Raw genomic sequence first — 24,081 nt, 5'->3', positions numbered from 1 at the left:
TGGGCCGCATTGAGGTAAATTACGTCATAAATGGAATAATATTGATGAATATGTCTTATTCGTCTTGTCATATTTCCTAAATAAGACACCATTAAATCTGATATATCTCCCTATTGCCTCATCAATTTTGAACATGCATGTTAAAATACCTACCGTTATAAATACGTATTCATTATATACAGCGTTATGATTATAATAAATGAAATCAGATAAATAAAAAATGTTCAAATAAATCCTTTCTTCATAAACAACATTTGGCGTGTGTCCCTGTCCTTGTTAATAAATCGGTGTTTCTAAATTATGGAGCTATTTTATATTTGGAGCCTCAAAATAGATCAGTCTGATCTATTTTGAAATATCAAATAGAAATTACTCCTAAGCAAAGAAACCCTGATTTGTGAACAAGGATTTGGACTCACCTAAATTGTAGTGAATTAAAAAAACGTATCAAATTTTAAGCTTTATGTAAATTAAAAATCTAGTTATTAGGCATCTCCAATATGTGAAATTATTCGGGAAGAATCTTCCGTACATAAAAAATAAGGGTCTCTGCTTAGTAAGAAACTTACCGAAACCAACCGCGGATGCTGCCGAGAACTCGCACGAGAAAGAACGTGTTAGTTTTATGATCCCACGTCGCTTCATGTGTGATAACCTTCGCTTGGACTTTAAATTCACTGCCAGTATCACTACTCTATTTTTGGTAAATTGAGAGATAATTCTCCTCAGCATTGATCCCACAATTCTACAAACATATATACTATGAAAAAATAATAATAAAAGAATGGATCCGGTCCTAGCCGTTAGCAGGTGTGATAAACCGCCCAGACTCAGTCCATTGATCCGTGATCTCTAATTGGAAAAAGGTGTCAGGTATTAATTATTCTGATGATTTTCCCGCGTTCTGAGCGGCAGCTATTGTTCTCACAATTATATTCCCATCGGGCTATACCAGTTTTAAAGGAAATTATTATATTTACACTCATGAAAAACCCACTTCGTAGCGGGGAATGAGAAGGTGTCTATAGTTACAGGGTTTTTTAAATTTTATTTTTTATTTAATTTTAAGAATAACCAAAGTAAATCGTTATGATAAAATATGTATTAATCATAATTTGTTATAAAAAATGTAAAAAAAATATTAAAACCGGGTGAGTGTAATTTCGCAAAATTCATATATCATATGAACTTTGTAGTATTCTTTCCACTACATTAACAAGGGGTTGATATTTATTTGTTTATTTATTCAAATGATTAATTCGAAATATTAATACATTGAATTTTATGATTTAAATTATATTTTTATCGTACTTAAATTATAAATATAAAAAACACTTTTTTTACCACTTGAGTATTACATTGTAACGATTAGTTTCGGAAGTGACCGATGCTTCCATCTACAGGTTTGAATATAAACTCTAGTCATAACAATATAATACTGTAGTGGTAAAAATACAAGTGTTTTATATGTATAATTTAATCATGTCTCACCACAAAATGAATGCTAAAACAATAAATAACATTATTAAAATATCAAAAAATAATTAATAAAGTATTATATTACAGCAGAAAAATAATTGGTGGGTAAATTCCAAAATCTCAATATTCATCGAAACTCACTTATATTAACTGAAAGATTAAGTGAAATAAATGCATATTTTTATTACGAAAGATTTGAGTTTTGTTTTGTTTTTACAAAATAAAACAAAAACTTTTTTATAACATTTTAAGTGTATCCAAATACTTGTTCACAAAATCTGGATTATCTCCAATTACAGGAGTTATTTTCATATTATTTTTTAACAAAAAAAAAATTGTTGCAAATAAATTATCTGGTCAAATTATAAACTTAAATAATAAAAATTAAAATGGTATTTTCTGGCGTTTCTCATGTGTGTGATTATAATCCAGGATTCGGACCTCATATACTAATATAAGAGTTTCTGCTTAACACCTAAAGCGCGATGCCCTCAAACAAAACGCGCCCAGCGGTGGTGGGTCTGATCTGACCCAGTACAGAAATCGCCTTTTAGGCGTTTTTTGTCGGGTTTTTATATTTTATATATTAATCAAAATAGGCTACATAGCAATAGGATAATGTGTCATAAGTTTTGTATGAGAATTTTCAAGTTTTTGATAGTTTTGAATTTAAATTATCCAAGCGCTTCATTTTACATGCGAACTCGACCGAGCGCAGCTGCTAACTACCACCGCGTAGCATGTCGCATCCGCGTGAGGCATGATCGGCATGAAGCAGTGGTTGTAAACATGTTTATTTTTACTGAATTCAAATAATTTGTGTTTTTAATTTTTTAACTATATTTTAAGTCAACATCATAAAAGATAGAATTTTTAACTTTTATTTGTTATCTTCAAATATAAAACGTGGCGGTTAGCTCCAAAAACCACAAAATGATTCTGGGATTTTGACTTGAGTTCATAATTCAAGATAAATTTTTGTCCATAATGCAATTAAAATTTATTTTAAATACAGAGAAAATGGTAAATTTTTCATTGAAAAATATAAACAGAATTGCCCAAAATGGTGTAAATATTCATTTAATGTTCGCCATTTCTTACATAGATTTGCGGGTCTTAGAAATTATGAATATAATTTTGTACGGTACTAAATAAAACTAATTTTTGGGTATAAATTATTTTTATATACAAGGTCGTTAGACATAATAGGTAACAAATTTAATTTTAATATTGACAAGTAAATTATTATCAAAAAATCAGAAGACAATCGCTACTTTTCTTGTTAAAATCGATGTCTTCATCACTTACTGACATTTCTTACAAAACCAAGTTTTCTGTTTCACTTTAAAATTCTGTATCTAAGGTTTTTGAATTCTAAATCACTGTCATCTACACTACTTTCTCACTTTTCTTTCAATTTTAGAACTGTCCAAAAGTCGTCCAATCTCGTTATGAGATATTTATTTTTTTTCCTGCCATTCATTGTGGTAAAGTGTCGTAAAGATTTTTTTTTTAAAAACTAGAAATTGTTCAAACATAAAACAGTTTATTGTGAAGTTTTGAAGTTAGTAACTTTGTGTATGTCGGTGTTGTATATATACATATGTAAATCTATTATATATTATATATTACCACTATTTGTGGTATTTTCTAAGTAAAACTTAAATTAAAAATGGTTAGATTTTACCAAAAAGTAACTGCCGAATCAATTTATGAAAATATTAACAACTTATGTAATAATTACACTTTTTTAAACGTGATCCTTAGTATTTTTCATACAAGTAAACAAATAAATCAGTTTAAAACGAATGTAAAAAAAACAATATACAGAATCAATCGCCAAAGATTGACAATGTTTGCTTTTGTTTTGGGGAGTTCGAGGGCACGGCAGACGGCACACTAACACATTGATAGCGAACAACTGACCTTACTCAATATGATTTTTGATCTTTTATTTGTTCTTTTTTTTTTAAATAACTCATTCGAATCTCGTCCGATAATTTTTGTTTATATCTCAATTTGTAGGTAATTGTTTGAAGAACGATTACACTGAAGGAAAACGACGTAAAAAAATTACCTATTAAGTAATTAATAATTTTCCGCGATGGTGGGTCTGATCAGACCCACCATCGCAGAGGAGGTGTTAATAAAAGCTTCGTTACATCTCACCAATAGATGCCTCTAGTGATTCAAGAACAAGGTGTCTATATTGGTTCACATAAATATAGAACTTCCAAGAATTTGAGTAGTGTGGTTGTCAATAATGGGTAGAATTAGTGAATTGGCAAACTCGTGTGTAAAGTGATCACTTAAACCAGCCTATGACGGTCGTCAGCCCCGTAAATGCCCAGACTTCCATATTCTTCTTCATCTTTGATGAGATGTTAAAAAATAATATTAAAAACTTTTTTGTTTTTCCACATTTATTGTAGGTTATAAAACTGGAAAATCTATAAGTTGTAATTTTTATTGTAATTTTTATTGTAAATCAATCTTGTTCAATATTTTTTCAATCCATATTTTCTTTAATTAATTTTTGCAAAAAAAATTGAAGGAGATTTGAGAATAATATTAATGTATGCCTTTTGAAATTCTCTCTATCATTGGGACTGCGTTTTTTTTTAACAATAGAATATTCCCGTCCGCGGAGAATTAACGCTTGACGTAAAAATAGTCCCAAGCTAAATTAGGGATGATTGGAATGGAGGTGTGAAATTCGACGCCTTTGATTGCGTCTCTACTACCCTTATTCCCTGAGGGGGTGTTCATGATGTTTTCACTTACGAAGCGTTCAATTTTAACGGGCCTGCACTGCGTTTATAAAACTCCATTGAAAAAAGCTGCCATTTTTTATATTATACTAATGTCTCGCGAGTATTATCATGATCAACAATCAAGTTTAAATGGTTCAAATTGAAAAAAAATTTGTTGGTAATTGAATTAATTTAATTCATTTTTGAAATTTTCATTTGCAATACTGGTAGAATCATTTTTTCATGCCATCTTCCTTCATAAAAAAAAAACGCTAAATGTAGTCTTCCTTCATCTTAAGTTGTAACACCTGTAATATCCTAAATTGTTTTATTTATCTGTGTGGAAAATCAATTAAAAACTTGATGTATTTATTAACACCTATTTATTAGATTCATACTGACAATTATGGTACAACTGCATTTTTATATGTATTAAAGAACACATTTATTTTATTTATCCACTTTTATTTTATTTGACCAGTGACCGGGTTGTTGTTACCGACATCATCATCACCAGTCTGATGATGTCACGAGAGGTGACATCATACATGATAAAAATAGCGAAGGACATTGGTACAATAAACCAGGCTAGGACACAAAATGCCGAACCCTCTTCTAGTAGAACTGAAGGCCCGTTGACGACAGTCAACAGTCCGGCTTCTCCTAAGGAAATTTACGTGGTTTTTCTCCCAGCAATGTACAGATGCTAAGATGTTCCTGATTGGCCCACACTAGATAATCCCTCCTGTTCCCAACACAGATTGTTTCTTCTAGCTAAAAACATGTTTTATTATAAAAATGTTTTTAGCTAGAAGGAATTAAAATTCACTTAATGATCCATAAACTTTGTACATAATAAGCGAAGTAAATAATAAATGCAACTCCCAACATTAAAAAAATGTCTGATGTCGATAAAGACGAAACCCGGTCATTGGTCAAATAAAGTAAAAAAATAAGAAAAACACTATATAGTTGTTGTTTTTTATGCCCTTATTTATTTTAATGTAAATTAATCAATCGGTTTGCCAAACTTGATGCTTGTAAACAGCTTAAAATATTGATTATGGTTTTTTTACCATACAAATTGTTATGGAAATAATAGTAGCACTCGGTATCCAGCTGCATTTATATATTTATTTGAATGAATGACCTACGACAAGAAGTGTTTATTCACTTCGTTAGAATACAATGCGATCTTCCACACACCGCGAGCCGAATTAACAATGTACACAGTGCCAGTGTTACAGTATGTAGCGCGCACAGGTTGTTGTATTCAGCCAACAATGCTCCGTAGTCAAATCCACAATAAAACATTGTGTAAGGGTACATTTTTACATTATCATTTTTATAAAGAGCGAATCTCTCACATTATATCGCCGGTACAATAGTTCAGGCGAGGCATTGACGGCGGCAGGGATGCCCACCGCTTGCGATTGATCTGTGATATGTCGGCGACATAACGGCATACTATATTTTGAACAATTTGTTTTCATTTTATAAAATAAATGTTTTAACTTAGTATATAACCACTTTAAAGAAATCCTCCATTTTTTGGCTTTAGCAGACTAAATACATTGTGATAATAGTAATAAAGGATATAAGAGGAGATGGAGAGAGGAGAAAAAAAAACATTAAAAATAAATTAACTTTAAATTAAAATCGGTTGAAAACGAACAAAACAAAAACATTTTTTAACAACTTTTTAAAGTGGTTTAAATCAAATTTTAAGCTTTATTTCATAGTGTTAAAAAATGTATCATAAAAATTCTGCAAAAAACATTCAAGAAAAAATATTTTCATATCGTTTTTTAAAAGCATTTTTGTCTTTATGGTATGGTAATACAACACTCTTCTTATCATTCATCGTCCACTTTGTGTAATACCACTAAAAAAACTATAATTTATGACTACCGGGTTCGGCACAACTATTCCTTATAAACTTTGGTTAACCTGACGACGGAATAATTATTCCGAATCCGGCCGTCGTAAAGTAGAGTTTTTGAGTTGTATTACACGAAGTGAACGATGAATAGTAAAGAGTGTTATATCCGTACTACACGAAGTAAACGATGAATAATAAAGAGAGTGGTCTTTTCAAATAATTTCAATGTGATATTTTAAGTAATAAATGCGCGACATAATTTTATTATTTTTATAAAGTATCGAAAATGACGAGGCAGATAATTTAATATTAGATTATTATTTAGAATGTTAATTTTTTTCGGGCGCTGGTATTTCGCGCGTTGGCAACCCTAGCAGAGGCCCTCTTCATAGGCGCGTAACAAAAGTACGCGCCTTATTGTCATTCTTCCTCAATGAAATACCAAATTGTATTAAACACCTGTTGCCAGTGAATTGCTAATTTTGAATGCTCGGATTCTGGTGCACTTTGCACTTATGCCATTCATGGTACCAACCTGCCAGCGATAATGCATGAATAGGTATTATACGGCACTGCCTTGGCGCCTCTTTCGGTTCTTCCTATTATCAAAAGACTAACAAGACAGCCAAACGTCTCGACTTCTGTACCGGGGCCCTACTTTTGTGCCGTATAAACATTGATTTTTAAGTGAAACTTCTTAGGCCGCGATTCGATAATCGATAATTGGACGAGAATCGAGAGTGAAATTTCAAGGACGCGTCACGTTTATTAGACACATTTCGTTACTTTTTTTCGTATGGCGTATGGCAAAAAGTACAGAGTTCTCTTGGCCGTTGGGCCGCGTTCATGATTTTATAATTTTGTTACATGAGAGAGAAGAAATATGCTGCGTAGGAAGGAGAAAGAGAGCAATATATTTCGAGGCCACGGAAGTGAAACAAAGGAGAGCGACGTACATGCAACGATATGAAGAGATATAATAAGTGGCGCGCATGCGTTCGTTGTATGTATTCAGACACTATATATGAACATTGAGGTAACACGCGTTGCGTAAGTTATATTTTTTAAGAAGTTTTAGTTTTTTAATACTTTATTGAAAATGGTTATATAATTGTTGAGCCTTTTAAGTACAAATCGTGGAGCATCATATGATCCCATCAAATTATTATTAAGCCATACATAATACAGCCATGGTTATTTGAAGAAAAAAAAACTTTTCTTCGGGAAAAGAATTGGCAGGCTGCAGAAAATATCATAAAATAATATTAAAAGAAATTCCTTTTATAACCATACGTATGAAAAAACATAGGAGTAAGTAATATGTATTAAACTCTACATATCGTTCTTTAATGATATTTTTATATAATTTTTTTTTAAATACGAAGAAAAATACAATTTTATCATTAATTAAATACAAATAATAAACATTGATGGTAAGTCCCTCTCCAAGCACAAGAGCTTAGCCTCTCTTATTTTGGAGAGGAACAGAGTTACTAGTATAAGACTGGTTATAGGTAGAAATGTCTGGTAAATGAATTGTAATATTTTTTGTAACGTTATTAAATAAATAAAATAAAATATGTAGGTATGTCGATATACAGTTAGACAGTAGATATTATATCAATTTAAAATCTTTTATACAAAAATATATATTTAAAAACGGAAAGAACGGTAAAACAAATTTATGAGGCGAATGTAATTGGAAAAAGGAACAGAGGAAGACTGAGAAAAACTTGGCACGATCAGGTATGCCAAATACTTGAAAGCGTTCAGCTTAAGAGTCTTAATAATTGGCGGGTATGTATGAGGAGATGCATGAACGTGGAAAAGGCGAAGAATGTTTGCAAAGACAGAGTGATGTGGCACTCTATTCTCTCTGCCTACCCCTGTAAGAAAGCAATGTGATGATTAGTTAGTTAGTTTGTTAAAAATTATAAAATAATCAATAGTTTTTCGAAATATAACATTTTTCTCACATACATGGTAGTTCTCAAAAAAGCATTAGGTAATGTTTTAATTAACGAAAAATTTCCAGTAATGTTTCGACCCGTTTGCTAAAAAAATTATATATATTTGCAATTTGGGGGGCAAAGTATAAAATCAAAGTTATGCGCTCCGAAAATCCTAATGGTTTAAGTACTTAGTTAGTAACTCATTAGTGCGTTTTAAAAACACCCACTTTTAGGAATTACAGACATTAAATCTTCGTTAAAATTACCGACTGCCTTCGTAATTCCTACAAATTACCCATATCCTGTGATTCCCAGTCAAAACATCCAGTTAGTTACATTAAAAAGTTTTGTACTTGGGAATAACTTTATTATTGTTTGAAATATGTAGGTAGTTAAATATTTTATAGAAATTCACTTTTTTTAAAGTAAATTCCCGATTTTATAATAATTTCACCAAGAAATTATAGTATTTGTTGGTAAATTTAAGTAATAATGAGGCAATGGAATAATAAAAATAATACTATATACAAATATTTCAATGAAGCAAAATTTTGGCACGTTTTTGCTGTAATAGTAGTTCTATAATATTTTATAGAAATTCACTTTTTCGAAAGTAAATTCCCGACTTTATAATAATTTCACCAAGAAATTATAGTATTTGTTGGTAAATTTAAGTAATAATGAGGCAGTGGAATGAAGAAAATTACTAAAAATATTTCAATAAATGTAAATTTAGACACATTTTTGCTGTAATAGCAGTTCTATATTATTTTTATTTATTTATCATTTTCATTTTCATCATAATCCATATCTGTATAAGCGCCCTTGAGGTAGTATTTTACGAACCTGGCGCTATATAAATCATCCAATATTAATATTTTTTGTTGTCAATTTTACAAAACGAATATCTTTGTATACCCTTTAATTTAGGATGATCGCAATTTTTATATAAAATTCTTTGTCGCGGACTCTGAGTGTAGTTTCTGGATTTGAGCCCTATCTGCCACAACTTGATTCCTATTTTTGATAACGGGCCACTTAAGTCTACAAAAATACTACGATAAAAGTATAAAGACTAAACAATCAATCATGATAGTTTGTTATTTAATTAAAATAATTATATTTCTAAAAGATCACGATTGATCTAAAGTGGTCTTATTTTGATAATCAATATTAATTAATTTGAGATGGTTTGGACATGTAGAATGAATGAGTGAGGAAAGAACGGTAAAACAAATTTATGAGGCGAATGTTATTGGGAAAAGAAGCAGAGGAAGACCGAGAAAAACATGGCACGATCAGGTATGCCAAATACTTGAAAGTGGCCAGGTTAGGAGTCGTAACAATCGGTGGGTATGTATGAGGAGATGCATGAACGTGGAAGAGGCGAATAATGTTTGCAAGGACAGAGTGGTGTGGCGCTCTATTCTCTCTGCCTACCCCTGCGGAGAAGCGGCGTGATGGTTAGTTAGTTTATGTTAATTAATTATCCAAATCTATTAAAAAACTACTCGCATGTAAAGGAATCCAAAAACATTGTTATCTACAAATTGAAAAAAATGTTAATATTCAGTATCTAACGGTAAGAATAGTGAACGTTACGAATATGTATGAATGATCACTGAAGCCAGCCAAATGCCAGGCCCCGGGACGCTCAGACTTCCATCTTCTTTCCTCTATAAACGATAGATCTGTCATCTCGTGTTGAGACACCTATAATATCTATAAATAACAGTTTGTTATGCTCGAAATAAGAAAACAAATTATCCTTTTGCATCTAGCCTACGGCATTTATTTATTAAATATTTACTTACATCGCAATCCGTTACTAAATTCATCGAATCACTTATTATTATTATTCACACAGATCATAAATTATAACACATGGACTTGTAACTACCAAAGGTACTTTTTTTAGTTCGTGTATACCATCAGAAAAATATTTACACAAGTTTCTTCTAAATAGATAATAGCGTAAGTACATAGCAGAAGCAGGTTCGATATTGCTTGCATGATTGATCAAACATGTTTAGGTACGCATGTAATCCTGGTACAAAAATATTGAGAAAACCGAAAAATACGTGTATTATATATGTTTTTAAATTGAGGGGGTACTCGCAAACATATAATTCAGTAAGCTACTGGCTGGAAGAGGGGCTACAATTTCAATATATATATATATATATATTTCGTCCGCCTCCGTAGTGTAATGGTCAGCACGCTCGGCTACCGTTCTGGAGGTCCCGGGTTCGATTCCCAAGGGGGGTAAAATAAATATTAGTGATTTTTTCACTGTAATATTTATTCAATATTACCATGGACTGGTACCTGAAGTGGAGGGCTGATCACCTTTCCTTCATGTGTAAACGATCAAGATAACACTGCGTTTATATGACACAGTGCCCTATGCACCATTGGGGTGCGGATAAGGGTTTTATATATTATATATATATATATATATATATATATATATATATATATATATATATATATATATATATATATATATATATATATATATATATATATATATATATATATATATATATTATATATATATTTTTTTTTTACAATATATATATATATATTTATTCTTTTTTTTTTAAATCTCTCATTATATACCTCCTGCTTTGTATAGAAAAGGGAATAGCCATACATACTCTTATTTGAGTCTATGATGAATAATAACTACTAATTTCACGTTCATGCATCTCTTCAAACGTGGTTAGATAAAACATACTAACACTACTTAATTTTTTTAATAGAAAAAAGGAGAACATTTACATATTAATTTATATTGATATATATTATTCTTGTATATTTTACAATGTTAATATTATTTATTATATCGGACACTTGATTATTCACGCAATGGCGGAGATGTCAATTTTCAAAGGTATCTCAATTTGATACGAAACGTGTATCGTTCTTCTCTTTTTATGAAAGAAGAGGGTATTTCAAGCATTCCAGGGCTTACGACCTGGCGTTTGGCTGGCTTAAGCGATCACTTTCTACTATACACTTGTGTAACGTTCATCATTCAAGTTGTAAGCCTGGGATGCACAGACTTCTATTTTCTTTCATAAAAAAAGGAAGAAAGATACATATTTCAAATCAAGTTGAGACATAGATTTATATTATCCACTGACACTTCGTGATGGAATTGCATTTTTTAATTTATTATTAGATTAAAACCAATATTTTTAGCTTTTCCACTTTTTTATTTGACCAGCGACCGGGTTTCGTCGTTACCGACATCATCAGACTGGTACAGACATCATCACCAGTCTGATGATGTCGGTAACGACGAAACCCGGTCGCTGGTCAAATAAAAAAGTGGAAAAGCTAAAAATATTGGTTTTAATCTAATAATAAATTAAAAAAGTTGAGATATCTTTAAATTATATATTTTACCCTGAATCCAACTGGTTTGACGATACGTTTACATTTCTTCTTCTTCTTCCTGGCTAAATCCCAGTTTATTGTCTGTGTAAACTGCTGGAGTCAGCTCTCCTTATCCTCAGGTTATAGGTCCTTCTATCCTGCGCAACGTCACCTGGGCCATGCCTTCGTATCATGTTGTCATTCTGCAGTACCCATGATTTTTTTCCTCTAGGTAACTTTCGAGGAAGATCCATTTCTATTGCCTGGTTAACAACATGTTCGATATTTTATATTTATATTTTTATAAAGATATTGACAACCAGCAAACCAGCTTTCACTTTGCTCCTGACTTTAAGTCCGCCCATTCTCATATACCTACGTTTTTTGTGTTTTTTTTCCCTCCATCTCCGTCGTAGGGTCAAACTGCTTTGCGCAAGTGTTCCGAGAGCCAAACACTAAACATATAAACATGTACACAGCTGCCATCTCTCGATTGCCGGGGAAACAGCCAAATGTTTGCGTTCTACATTTTTTAAGTATGGCGAAGAATGGGTAGCTACACAGAGAAATTGATGCAATATTGATCTGTACTGTCTGCTCGCATTAATTTATGTAGGTATGTACGGCATTATGCTAATTTTGCAAAGATCAAGCATAATTATCCTAAATTAAATTATTTTAAAGCTAAAATGTACATTTGTGCGATTGGGATATCGTGGGTATACTGGCAAAAAACGTTAACTTTAAAATCCCCGTTTGAATAATCCCTGTTATTAAATGCTTTTAGCATGAATAAAATACGAAATAAAAGGAATATATTTCTAACTAACTAACTAACCATCACGCCGCCTCTTCGCAGGGGTAGGCAGAGAGACAAAACGCCATACCAATCTGTCTTTGCAAACAATCTTTGCCTCTTCCACATTCATGCAACTCCTCATACGCACTTGTCGATTATTCCGACTCCTGGCCTGACCACATTCAAGTATTTGAAATACTTGGTCATGCGAAGTAGATATATGTAGTATATCTATGTCATTTCACGGTAGGTACCTATGATAATTCGTCAATAATTTTAAATTCATGATTTAAATTTTTGATCTGTCATCGCTGAACATGTCGTGGACCTACTGGTAATAAACGTTAACTAGAAAAAAAAAATTTATATACATATTTATAAGTATATATATATATATATATATATATATATATATATATATATATATATATATATATATATATATATATATATATATATATATATATATATATATATATATATATATATATATATATATATATATATATATATATATATATATATATATATATATATATATATATATATATATATATATATATATATATATATATATATATATATATATATATATATTTATATATATATATAGTATGATTTTTTTATAACTGTGTCAAGTAAAATGCTAAAAATTCCAAGTACCCACTTGTTCGTAAAGAGTAATTAAAAAAAATAGATTTCATCCGTAGGGTGAACAATCCAGTATCTGATATAATAAATACTATTTATAGTGATTTATTTATTGTAACTGCAGACAGTTGGTAGAATTCCATTTTGAATTGCTGGGTAATATATCCCAAATTGAACACGATTAATGGATTGAATTCTACTTCATTTACATATATGATATGTGACGCATTTCGTCTTGTTAGGACATTGTCAAACACTCCGTGTGTGATAATGTCAACAATTTATATTGGTATTTACTTTTCCCCGATTTAAGTACCTACTTATTTTATTGTTATTATATTTATCGATTCCAAATCTTAAAGTAAAGTATACGAGCTTCTGTGGTCTATATGGTGTAGAAATACATATTCCTTATGGAACCTACACAGAAAAACATACTACGAAAAGAAGTAACAATACTCACATACTAATAAAATAATTTCTGCTCAACAAAAAGCTTATTTTCATCTAACCAATAGATGTCTCTAGTTTAGTTCTAGTGATTCAAGTGAACAATATTTTGGGAATAATTTTATTATCGTTTGAAATAAGTAAGCAGTTAAATATCTGATGGAAATTTTGTATATTTTTAAATATGTAGGTACCCAATTTTAAAATAATCTCGCCAAGAAATTATAGTATTTATTGGTAAATTTAAGTAATAATGAGGCTATGAAATAATTTTAAAAAAAGAACACATCTCGCCAATAGATGTCTCTAGTGAAGTTCTAGTGATTCAAGAGCAAGATTTCAAAATTGTTTCATATATATAGAACTTCCAAGAATTTGTGTAGTGTGGTTGTCAATAATGGTTAGAATTGGTGAATGTTACACGTGTGTAAAGTGATCACTTTAATCACCCTATGACGGTCGTCAGCCGCGTAAATGCCCAAGCTTCTATATTCTTTTTCATCTTTGATGAGATGTTTAAAAAATAAAAATAAAGTAGACCAAAAAAAAATGAAATTAAAGAGATAATAATAAAATAATAAAACCCTTATCCGTAGCCCAATGGTGCATAGGGCACTGCATCATATAAACGCAGTGTTATGATCGTTTACATATGAAGGAAAGGTGATCAGCCCTCCGCTTCAGGTACCAGTCCAGGGTAATATTGAATAAATATGACAGTGAAAAAAATCACTTATATTTATTTTACCCCCCTTGGGAATCAAACCCGGGACCTCCAGAACGGTAGCCGAGCGTGCTGACCATTACACTACGGAGGCGGACAAAAATTATAGAGATTTGCAAGTATTATTTATTTATACATTAAGTATTGACTATTGAGTATAAAATAAATATAAAACACCTGTATAAGACCTCTTTTTGAGTTCACAAATGTAAACAGTGGTTACATTAATAAACTTATAAAGTGGTTTTATATACCTAAGTGTTTTTATATTTAGAAAACTATAAATAGGTAGAAACACAATAAATAATGTGAAGAATGTATATATTTGTAAACGTAGATCCTTATAAGGTATTTTTTACATCGTCGGTCTCCTAAATAACTTGGTTTTGCATAAATTTAGCGTGAGAACATTTTTTGTATTTGCGTTACAATTACCATTTAATTCATCTATAATGTAGGAATAGTCATCTCTCGATAGATCTCTTACATCTTTTGTTAAATAAGTTATTTTTATGTTTAGTCATAAATATGGAGTAAAAAGATGTATAAGATTTTATTTTATACTGATTTTAAATATATTTCTTTGAACAGTTAGGAAAAACGTTTTAATGCTCTTTGGTTTTTACTTAAATATACCATAGGATAAATTTTAAGTCTGCTTATTACTCTTCCTAATAAATTATATATATATATATATATATATATATATATATATATATATATATATATATATATATATATATATATATATATATATATATATATATATATATATATATATATATATATATATATATATATATATATATATATATATATATATATATATATATATATATATATAATAATAATAAATAATTCAATTATTGGAAGGGTAACTAGTTATTTTAACATACTGTGAAATATATTTATAATGTTTGATCCATAAAATACGAGTATGTTAACAATAAATTATAAAAAAAGTTTTAAAGTTACCTACAGGTGAGCGTTTACATAAAATCTCAATAAAATTGTTTATATTTGAAATTTCTCAAGTGTCATTATACAAGTCATCTGGGAGAGCGACTTTATGTAAAAAATTGTTCGTCAATGTCTCTAAAAGAATTAACCTAAACGTAAGGATTATCATTACGTATTATCGATACATACGTGTTACGGTATGTACCCATTAGGTAGAGCGCAGCTTCGAGTAATAACATTCGCAGCTGCAGGGTGCCAGGAGCGGAGCAGGCGGCAGCGGCGGTCTGTATGTGCCCTTGAGCCTTAGTTAGCGAGCGGCGCGCGGCGCGGCGGGCGCGGGGGGCGCGGGGCCCCCACTCCGCGCGCCGGCCCCGCCCCCCGCCGCTCGGCCAATGGCGGCGCGCGGGCGTGCGCAGCGGGCCAGGGGGCCGGGGGCCGGGGCGCGGGGGGCAGCGGCGAGCGCGACCGCCGAAGCCTTACAACGGAAAGGTGCCTCGACCCGCGCGGTAGTGTTCCCAGTGCTCGATCCGCCAACGACCTCCGCGCCGCCAGTCGCGATCTGCTCCGTACATGCGTCCACTCGCGAGTGCTCGCTCCCGCTAACCGCCGCGGCCCCGTGGCCACCAGTGTTTATTCGAAGTGTCTCCCTACTCCGCCAAACTGTACGCGCCGAGGGAAGAGGACATGCTGACGATGGAGTCGGACCTCAAGGGCGGCGGGCTGCACGCCGGAGTGCCGCCCCACCACGGGCTGCAGCACCCGTACGGCTCGCTGGGCGCCCTGGGCGGCATGATGGGCCTGCAGCAGCACCAGCACCAGCCGCTGCACCAGCCTCACCTGCACTCGCAGCCGCCGGGCCCCTCGCCGCCCGCGCACCACCAGAGCCTGGCTGCGCACCACCAGCCCGCCCACCAGCAACACGGCGCGCCCCCGCCCAACAACAATAACAACACCAACAAGAACCAAAACCTCGACCGCGTCAAGAGACCCATGAACGCGTTCATGGTCTGGTCTCGCGGCCAGCGTCGAAAAATGGCGTCCGACAACCCCAAAATGCACAACTCGGAAATATCGAAACGATTAGGCGCGCAGTGGAAAGACTTGTCCGAAAGTGAAAAGAGACCGTTCATCGACGAAGCCAAACGTTTGCGCGCCGTGCACATGAAGGAACACCCGGATTACAAATACAGGCCGCGCAGGAAAACCAAGACGCTGGCCAAGAAGCAGGACAAGTACCCCATGGGCATGGGGGGAGTCGGAGGGCTGATGCCGTCCGGCGAGTCGCGCGCGCCGCCGTCGCAGCCGCCGACGCCGTCGAGAGACATGTACCAGATGCCCAACGGGTACATGCCCAACGGCTACATGATGCACGACCCGGCCGCGTACCAGCAGCAGCCGGGCTACGGCTACCCGCGCTACGACATGGGCCAGATGCAGCACGGCGGCATCAACTCCTACATGAACTCCGGCTACGGCATGTACGGCGCGGCGGGCGGGCAGGGCTCGCCCTACGTGCAGCAGCCGGGCTCCCCGTACGGCGCGCAGGGCTCGCCGGGCGGCTACCCGCTGCAGGGCTCCTGCCAGTCGCACAGCCCCAGCGGCTCGAGCGCCAAGTCCGAGCCGCTGTCGCCCGGGCCGCCCATGAAGCGCGAGTTCGGCGCGCCGCCCGCCGACCACGGCCTGCTGGGCATGAAGCGCGAGTACGCGCCCGACGCGCTGGCCGGCATGAAGCGCGAGTACCAGGACCCCATGGCCATGAAGCGCGAGTACGGCCAGCCGGACCTCAGCCACATCATCAACATGTACCACGTGCCCGAGCCCGAGCAGCGCGCCTACGCGGCCGAGCGCGCGCTGCCGCTCATGTGAGACGCGGCGTTCCCGGGCGCGGACATCGACATCCCGCCGCTCTGAGCCCGACGCCGCCGGACTCGCCTGTACATAGCCCCGCATCTCGGTGGACGCGATCAGTTTTGATAACATTTTGTATGATACCCCTTATCACGGACGCTAACGCGCCGATGGCCGAGAGCTGTCAAGTTTCGGCGACCCGATATCGGTAGTGTAGATGTCTTATATTTATGAAATGACGAATTTATTAGAGCGGATATATGATTATACTTTGTGTTTAGGCCGCGTCTCGGGATGGAGCGTTATATTGCCGTTAAGTTGCGCCCTGTAAATATGTCCGCGTAGGGTCCCGGTTCGGGGAAGTCGGCTCCCGCCTTCCCCGAAGTCCCCGGCGCTTTTACGATTCGGTTATCTTTATTGTTGTTAGTCGAATCCTCGTGAAATATTGACAAATGTTTATTATTATTTTATTGACAAATTTGATTACCCGCAAAGTGTGCGAGAGGCGGAGTGAACGCGCGAAGGAATGAATGATAAATGTAAAAACCAAAAATACGAACAACTGTAAATACTTATAGCCTGTAATAAACAAAAACAAATATTAGTAATAAGTCGAAGGGCTCTCGGCTACACTGTGTCTAGCGAGGCCCGACACCAACTGACATTCCGATACACTATAATAATTCTTATTATAGCTAATTATCATGCATTGTACAAAATAAAATTGTTCACGAATCAAGCTGAATATGACATGCAAAGATTAATATGCATTTTTTCATTATACAGTGAGTGTTAATAGTCAGTGGATTAAAAATATACGAAATTTGAAGTTAAAACTCTGTGTATTTGTATTACCTGCTTGGCTCCTTCTTCCTGTATTCCATCAGCGCTGGACGTCTTCCACATCCAGGTAAACTTTTCCTGAGATTACCACACTTATCAGATTCCCAAACTACACATCACTAGCTTGACTAATCATTGGCTAAACACAAATATTGCTTCGAACTCGAGTGACATATTTATCTTGTGCACATCCTTGTAAAGATACTAAATTATCGTTTAGGGAAAAAAATGGATGGCGCCGAGTATTTTTCACATAAAAACATTTCTTATTATCTTTGGTATATTTTTGTAAAAACAATACATCCTGAGGGAACATTTTGACCATTAAAAGGAAAGCTAATTTACTAATACCGAAATAAGTTGTCCCTTTTTTTTACTTGGAAGTGCACAGTACCCTTGTTCCGCACATAGCTTTACTAATGGTTGTCGTAAAAATACCTTGAAGTAAAAAAAGTATTTGAAATATTTAACCATGGACAGTATATTTTTGTTAACATAGGTAAATATGACATATTGACTACAAGAGATGAAGAGTTTACGAAAAAACAGAAAATTATGTCAAATATTTTAATCGAGAGGTATTTATGATGATATATAATTTTTCATACTTTTTGCCTATTTTGATGTTTAATTATATGTTTCACAAACACTATAAATACATTAAAATCGGCATTCTCAATACCTATAATCATATGGAAATACGTCGGTTTTCCCTATTTTTATTAAATAAAAAATCGCAAGCACTTTAAATTAATTAATTGATATAAACATAATTAAAAATAATAATAATAATGTAAAAACTGCATTGAAATCGTACTTAAAATAAATTCAAATATTTTTCCTAAATACAAATATAATTGTATTCTTTGTTTACATGTTGTGTCAAGTAACGATTTTTTTTTAATATTTGATAATTTATTTTTTAAACAATATTTTTTTAATATTTGAACAATCGTTTGTAATACTATGAGATAATATAATAAAAAATAGGTGCATAATAATAATAATACATCGTATAAAGAAGGTATACTAGAAAGACTAACTGAGATTTTGCGATTTTATAACTTAAAATCATAATTTTTTTTCATTTAAATTGTTATTTGAAATTCTCTACCGTCCGAGTGACTCTTGAATGTGCTTATGGTCAACGGCTTATGGAACACTGCTTATCCTGGTCTTACTTTGATTCTTTGATGATTTGGGTAGTGAGTTTACTCTTTATGTTAGGTAGGTACTAAAATTTCTTGTAATTCTTGAGAAAAAAATTAGGTTTTATTGTCATTTATTTAAGAAATTTCTTCTTAAAAGAAGAATAACAATTTAATAAAAGATTTCCCCATAACTTTATAAAACATGAACTAAATCGCCTTGTAAAATTATCATTATAAAAATAAACCTCTTAAAAGCATAAAGGTAGTATAAATATACAAACATAAAACAAACCATTAATACAAAACAATATAAAATTAAAGAAACAAATAAAAATTTCAAACTGTTATATTCGAATATATTATAACACTAAAAATAGCTTTTATTACTTTAAATTGTAGTCATAAGAATAAATAGTTGCATAACTAAGATTCATAATAATATTAGCTTATTTTATTATTATGTTGTATAAAAAAGTAATTCACAAATAGTATATATAGTAAAATAACAACGATATAGTTTTTTCCGCTTTTATTTTGTACATTTATATTGTATAAATGTGTAAAAAAACTACCTAGTTGTTATTTTATTATATTGTATAAAAATGCAGTTCCACCGAGAAATGTCAGCACAAAACGTAAATCAAATATTTTACAATTGTTTAAATATTTCATTAATATGGACGATATTACAGCAGTAAAATAAGTTTGTATTACTTCGAATCGTAGTTATAACAATACATTAATTGTGTAACTTAGAATGGTAGTAATATTAAATTATTTTATTATTATTTTACAGGAAAGAGTAGTTTTATTAGTTATCTATAAATACTATGGACGATATTACAACATTAAAATTACCTAGTATTACTTAAATTCGTAGTATTATTAATATAATACATTAATTGTATAAAAAAGACAGGCAGTTTTATAAGCTTATTTTATTATTATGTTATATAAAAAAAGGAATAAACAAAATTACAAATAGTTATATATCATTACTATGGACGATATTACAACATTAAATTTGGTAGTATTACTTAAATTCGTAGTTATAACAATACATTAATTGGATAACTAAGACTGGAAGTAATTTAAGCTTATTTTATTATTGTTATTTCAAAAAGTAATTAACGTTTTTATAAATATTTATGTATCATAAATATGTAATATATAATAAATAACGTTAAAATTAGCTAGTATTACTTTAAATCTTAGTTATAATAATATATTAAATGCATAACTAAGACTAGACGTAATATTACCTTATTTAATTGTTATATTATATAAAAAAAGTAATTAACAATTATTTATAATACAATATTATTAATACGGACAAAAAATAACAGGTTTATAACTTGCATTATTTTTAATTGTCACCAAATACCAGTAGGCCGATTTGATAATAATATAACGCTTTTAATATTGATTCATTGCTGACATATTAAATTATGAAGAGTTCAAAATTGTTTTCAGATTTCGCTAGTTATTTGATCGGAAAGAATTCAAACGAACATCTTAAAAATAATATAGGCAAAGGTAAAATGTAAGTCGGAATTAAAAATATCGATGATTTAAAAATGTCGAAATAAATCATATTTAGTTAATAGTTACACACATATTATATCAATTCTGTGTGGTATTTGATTTTGTTGCCAAATATGCGTTTATATATATATTATTAGTATTACTGTATTACATACAAAGTTAAAAATATAAGTTATGAAAAATATCATTACATATAATGGGATTCAGTCAATAAGTGTATTTATAATATAAATAAAGACTATATATTACAATACAATTCTTCCAATTTATAATATAATTTTTTAAAACAATAAAAAATAAAATTTAGGTTTTCACTCATTTGTATGTAGGTACAAAGTTACTGAGTTAAAATTAAAAAATAAGATCTTTATATGTACCTACTCAAGTCCTTTATTCTCTTGAAACTCTATGCAAAATAACAATCACATTATAAGAATTAAAATAACAATCACATATAGGAAAAATTACATTATTAGGTTTTTTAGTGATATATATTTACAAAGTTACTTAACAAGCATTACAAATTCAGATGTACATATTTATTTCAAGTCCTTTATCTGTGAAAACACCAAAATAACAATATCAATATAATAATTAAAATGATAATAACAATATGAGAAAAAATAAAATTACATATTAGGTTCTTCAGTCACTTGTACGTACAAAGTTACTAAGCAAGCATTACAAAAAGGTTTGTATATTGCTAATTCTTTGTACTTTGGGAATACTTTAATAAAAATCAATAAAAGAATTGAAATAACAATCACAATATAGGAAAAATTAAATTACTACATTTTTGACATTTGTATGTAGAAAATTACTATGTAAGTAATACAGAAAAAGTTTTTTTATTCTGTGAAAACACCAAATAAAAATTACAATTTAATAATAAAAATTACAATTACAATATAGGAAAAAACATTTTTTTAATTTTTTTTCACTCATTTGTATATATAAAGTTACTAAGTAAGCATCACAAAATAAGATTTTGTGGAAACGCCAAAATAACAGTCACAATATAAGGACAAAAACATCGATCACAATAAAAGAAAAAATAAAATGAACAGGTTCTTCAGTCATTTGTTTGTAAAAAATAAATAAGCAAGCATTACAAAATAAGGTGTATGTATTTTTAGTTCTTTTTTCTGTGGAAACACTAAAATAACAACCACAATTTAAGAATAAAAATAACAATAACAACATTAGAAAAAAAAATTGTTTTTTTTTGTTATGAGTATGTAAAAGTTACTAAGAAAGCATAATAAGGTCTGTATATTTCTAGTTCTTTATTATTTGGGAACACGATAATAGTATTAGCAACATTTTTTAATAGATACATACATTATTAATGTATACGTGAGATACATATATCGCTCAAGAACGTCATAAATCAAAAATTGTCAATTTTCAGTTGTGCATGTTTTCGGAATGCCCAGAAAATGTACTATATCCCAGCAAAAGAGGCATATTTTAAACTTAATATTTACTCGCTATAGGGCAGAAAGTGTTGTTTTTGCATTTTGAAGAAAATGGATTGTTTAATTAATTTTTCTAAATATACTAAATATTTTTCAAATGGAGAAAAAACATTCAGGTTTTACCTAAACAGATTAGTTGCACAGTGAAAAGTTCAATAAGTGGCTTGGTATTTATTTTTAATACATTGTATTATATTTTTAAAATTCAAAAACGTTCTCCTGAAAAATCAAGTTTTTTGATTAATGACGTTCTTGAAAGGAGTCAGCGATATGTACTATGTAAAATATAATCTCAGAAGTCTAAAATATACCTCATCACACTATAAATTATATCAAAATTGCCGAAAACACTGAAGGTATGCAGGGAAAAAGCAATATTCATGTTTCACGGTTATCACATATGACGATCGACATTACAATTTTAGATTTGCATTTATTACCGACCGAAACAGATTCTTTCAACCCCTAGTCGGTTATTCAACTACCCCTTCTATTTTAAACTGTCACGAATTCACACAATCCTGCAGTAACTCCTACAATATACAATACCTACAATAATCCTCGAAGGGAGATATGAATTACTACACAACCTTTATTTTAAATTACCATTATTTCATCTTACCCTATTTCTAGGAGGATTTCACATATTATTTATAAATTGGTGGAAAATAAACATAGCTTCTTTTTGACATCTCAACATAGGTGATGATGAATATGGAAGTCTGGGCATTTACAGGGCTTACGACCGTCATAGCCTTGGTTGAGTGATCACTTTACAAGGTTAAAATTCACAACATTTTGAGTGTGTCCAAACACTTGTTCACAAATATGGATTAGGTATATCCAATAATAGGAGTTATATTTCATGTTCTTTCTTTCACATCTCAACATAGATGAAGAAGATCATGGATGTCTGGGCTTTATAAATGTTACACGTGTGTAAAGTGATCACTTAAACTAGCATATGACGGTCGTAAGCCCCGTAAATGCCCAGACTTCATATTCTTCTTCATCTATGTTGAGATATGAAAAAAAAATATTCACCGATTCTACCCATGATTGACAACATTATATAAAGTCAAAAACTACTGAATTTATTTTTCTTATTAAAAAAAACTAAAGCATTATTTTTTTACATTTTTGTAGTATGATGGCTAGTTATTCGGTTAACATTCATGAGGTACCGGGTTCGATTCCCAATATGATATAAATGCAATGCATTGATATTTTTTGCATCAATTGACTTGTACTAGACCCATTGTCCGTGAAACCTTTTTTTCTAAATATACCTTTCCTTTTCATAATAAGTGATCAATTAAAAGCTGCATTACTTCATTTTAGTGCCTTATACACCATGACTGACTACAAAAACGTAATTGATAATTGATAATTGTAGGTACGTATAATAATAATTCATGTATTATTTTGACATTTCATCTTCTTCATAAGGTTGAAAGATATTTATTTAACTAAGTAATTAAAAATAAGGTAGGTATGTATATAATACTTAAATTGTTTGATTTCATTCAGTATTATTTATAATGTGACGCTACCATAAAAAGGTCTCGGGTCCAATTCCCTATCAGCCAATGATTTATTTTTACTCTAGTGGGTAAATATTTGATCACGCACGTTACGATTATCATTTATTTGTTCTCCGTTTAGGTAGCGGTGCTTCAAATGCAGTTATTAAAAATAATAACTAAGAATAAATAACGTATTTATATATCTTTATTTTCTTCTTCTTCATCATTTTGTTGTAGACCTTGTGGCTTGTTTTTAAGAGGGATTAGCCTCCTGCGATGTCGATTCCCAGCTATCGACCCATCACTTAGGTGGTCTGCCCGGGAGTCGTTTACCATGGGTTTATATGGTAAATCTTGTAGGTATGAATTTATACAGGTACATACAGCAAATGTAAAGTAAAAACAAAGAAATTTTGATGCAAACTAACTGATTAACTAACCCAATACATGGGCAATGAAAGCTGTCCCATCGCATGCCCAGATCTTATACAGAAGCATCTAGGCTTCCTGACAGATCTGCTCTTGCTAAGCATTTTTTAAAAAACTAAGTTGCGAAATTTATTAAAAATGTGAAACAATATGAAATACGTGGGCAGAGAGAATAGTAGGTACGCCACACCAATCTGTTTGCAAGCAATCTTCACCGCTTCCACATT

The 24,081-nt window shown here is 32.4% G+C and overlaps 1 protein-coding gene and 1 long non-coding RNA gene across 3 annotated transcripts in view; both read left to right on the top strand.

Annotated features, from left to right (window-relative positions):
* Positions 1-24,081, top strand: part of LOC148306463 (uncharacterized) — a 784,100-nt gene that overhangs the window by 486,690 nt on the left and 273,329 nt on the right. The window lies entirely within an intron of this gene.
* On the top strand, positions 15,513-17,718 carry SoxN (SRY-box transcription factor soxNeuro). The gene has a single exon (XM_088264970.1). The coding sequence runs from the start codon at positions 15,719-15,721 to the stop codon at positions 16,898-16,900; it is 1,182 nt and encodes a 393-aa protein (XP_088121096.1). The 5' UTR covers positions 15,513-15,718; the 3' UTR covers positions 16,901-17,718.

The sequence above is a fragment of the Brachycentrus maculatus genome, unplaced genomic scaffold (genome assembly GCF_059751285.1).
Source record: "Brachycentrus maculatus isolate JH-2025_06_01 unplaced genomic scaffold, ASM5975128v1 h1tg000240l, whole genome shotgun sequence".
Lineage (NCBI taxonomy): Eukaryota > Metazoa > Arthropoda > Insecta > Trichoptera > Brachycentridae > Brachycentrus > Brachycentrus maculatus.
The sequence above is the reverse complement of the archived record's forward strand: the minus strand, read 5'-3'. Positions and strand labels throughout refer to the sequence as shown.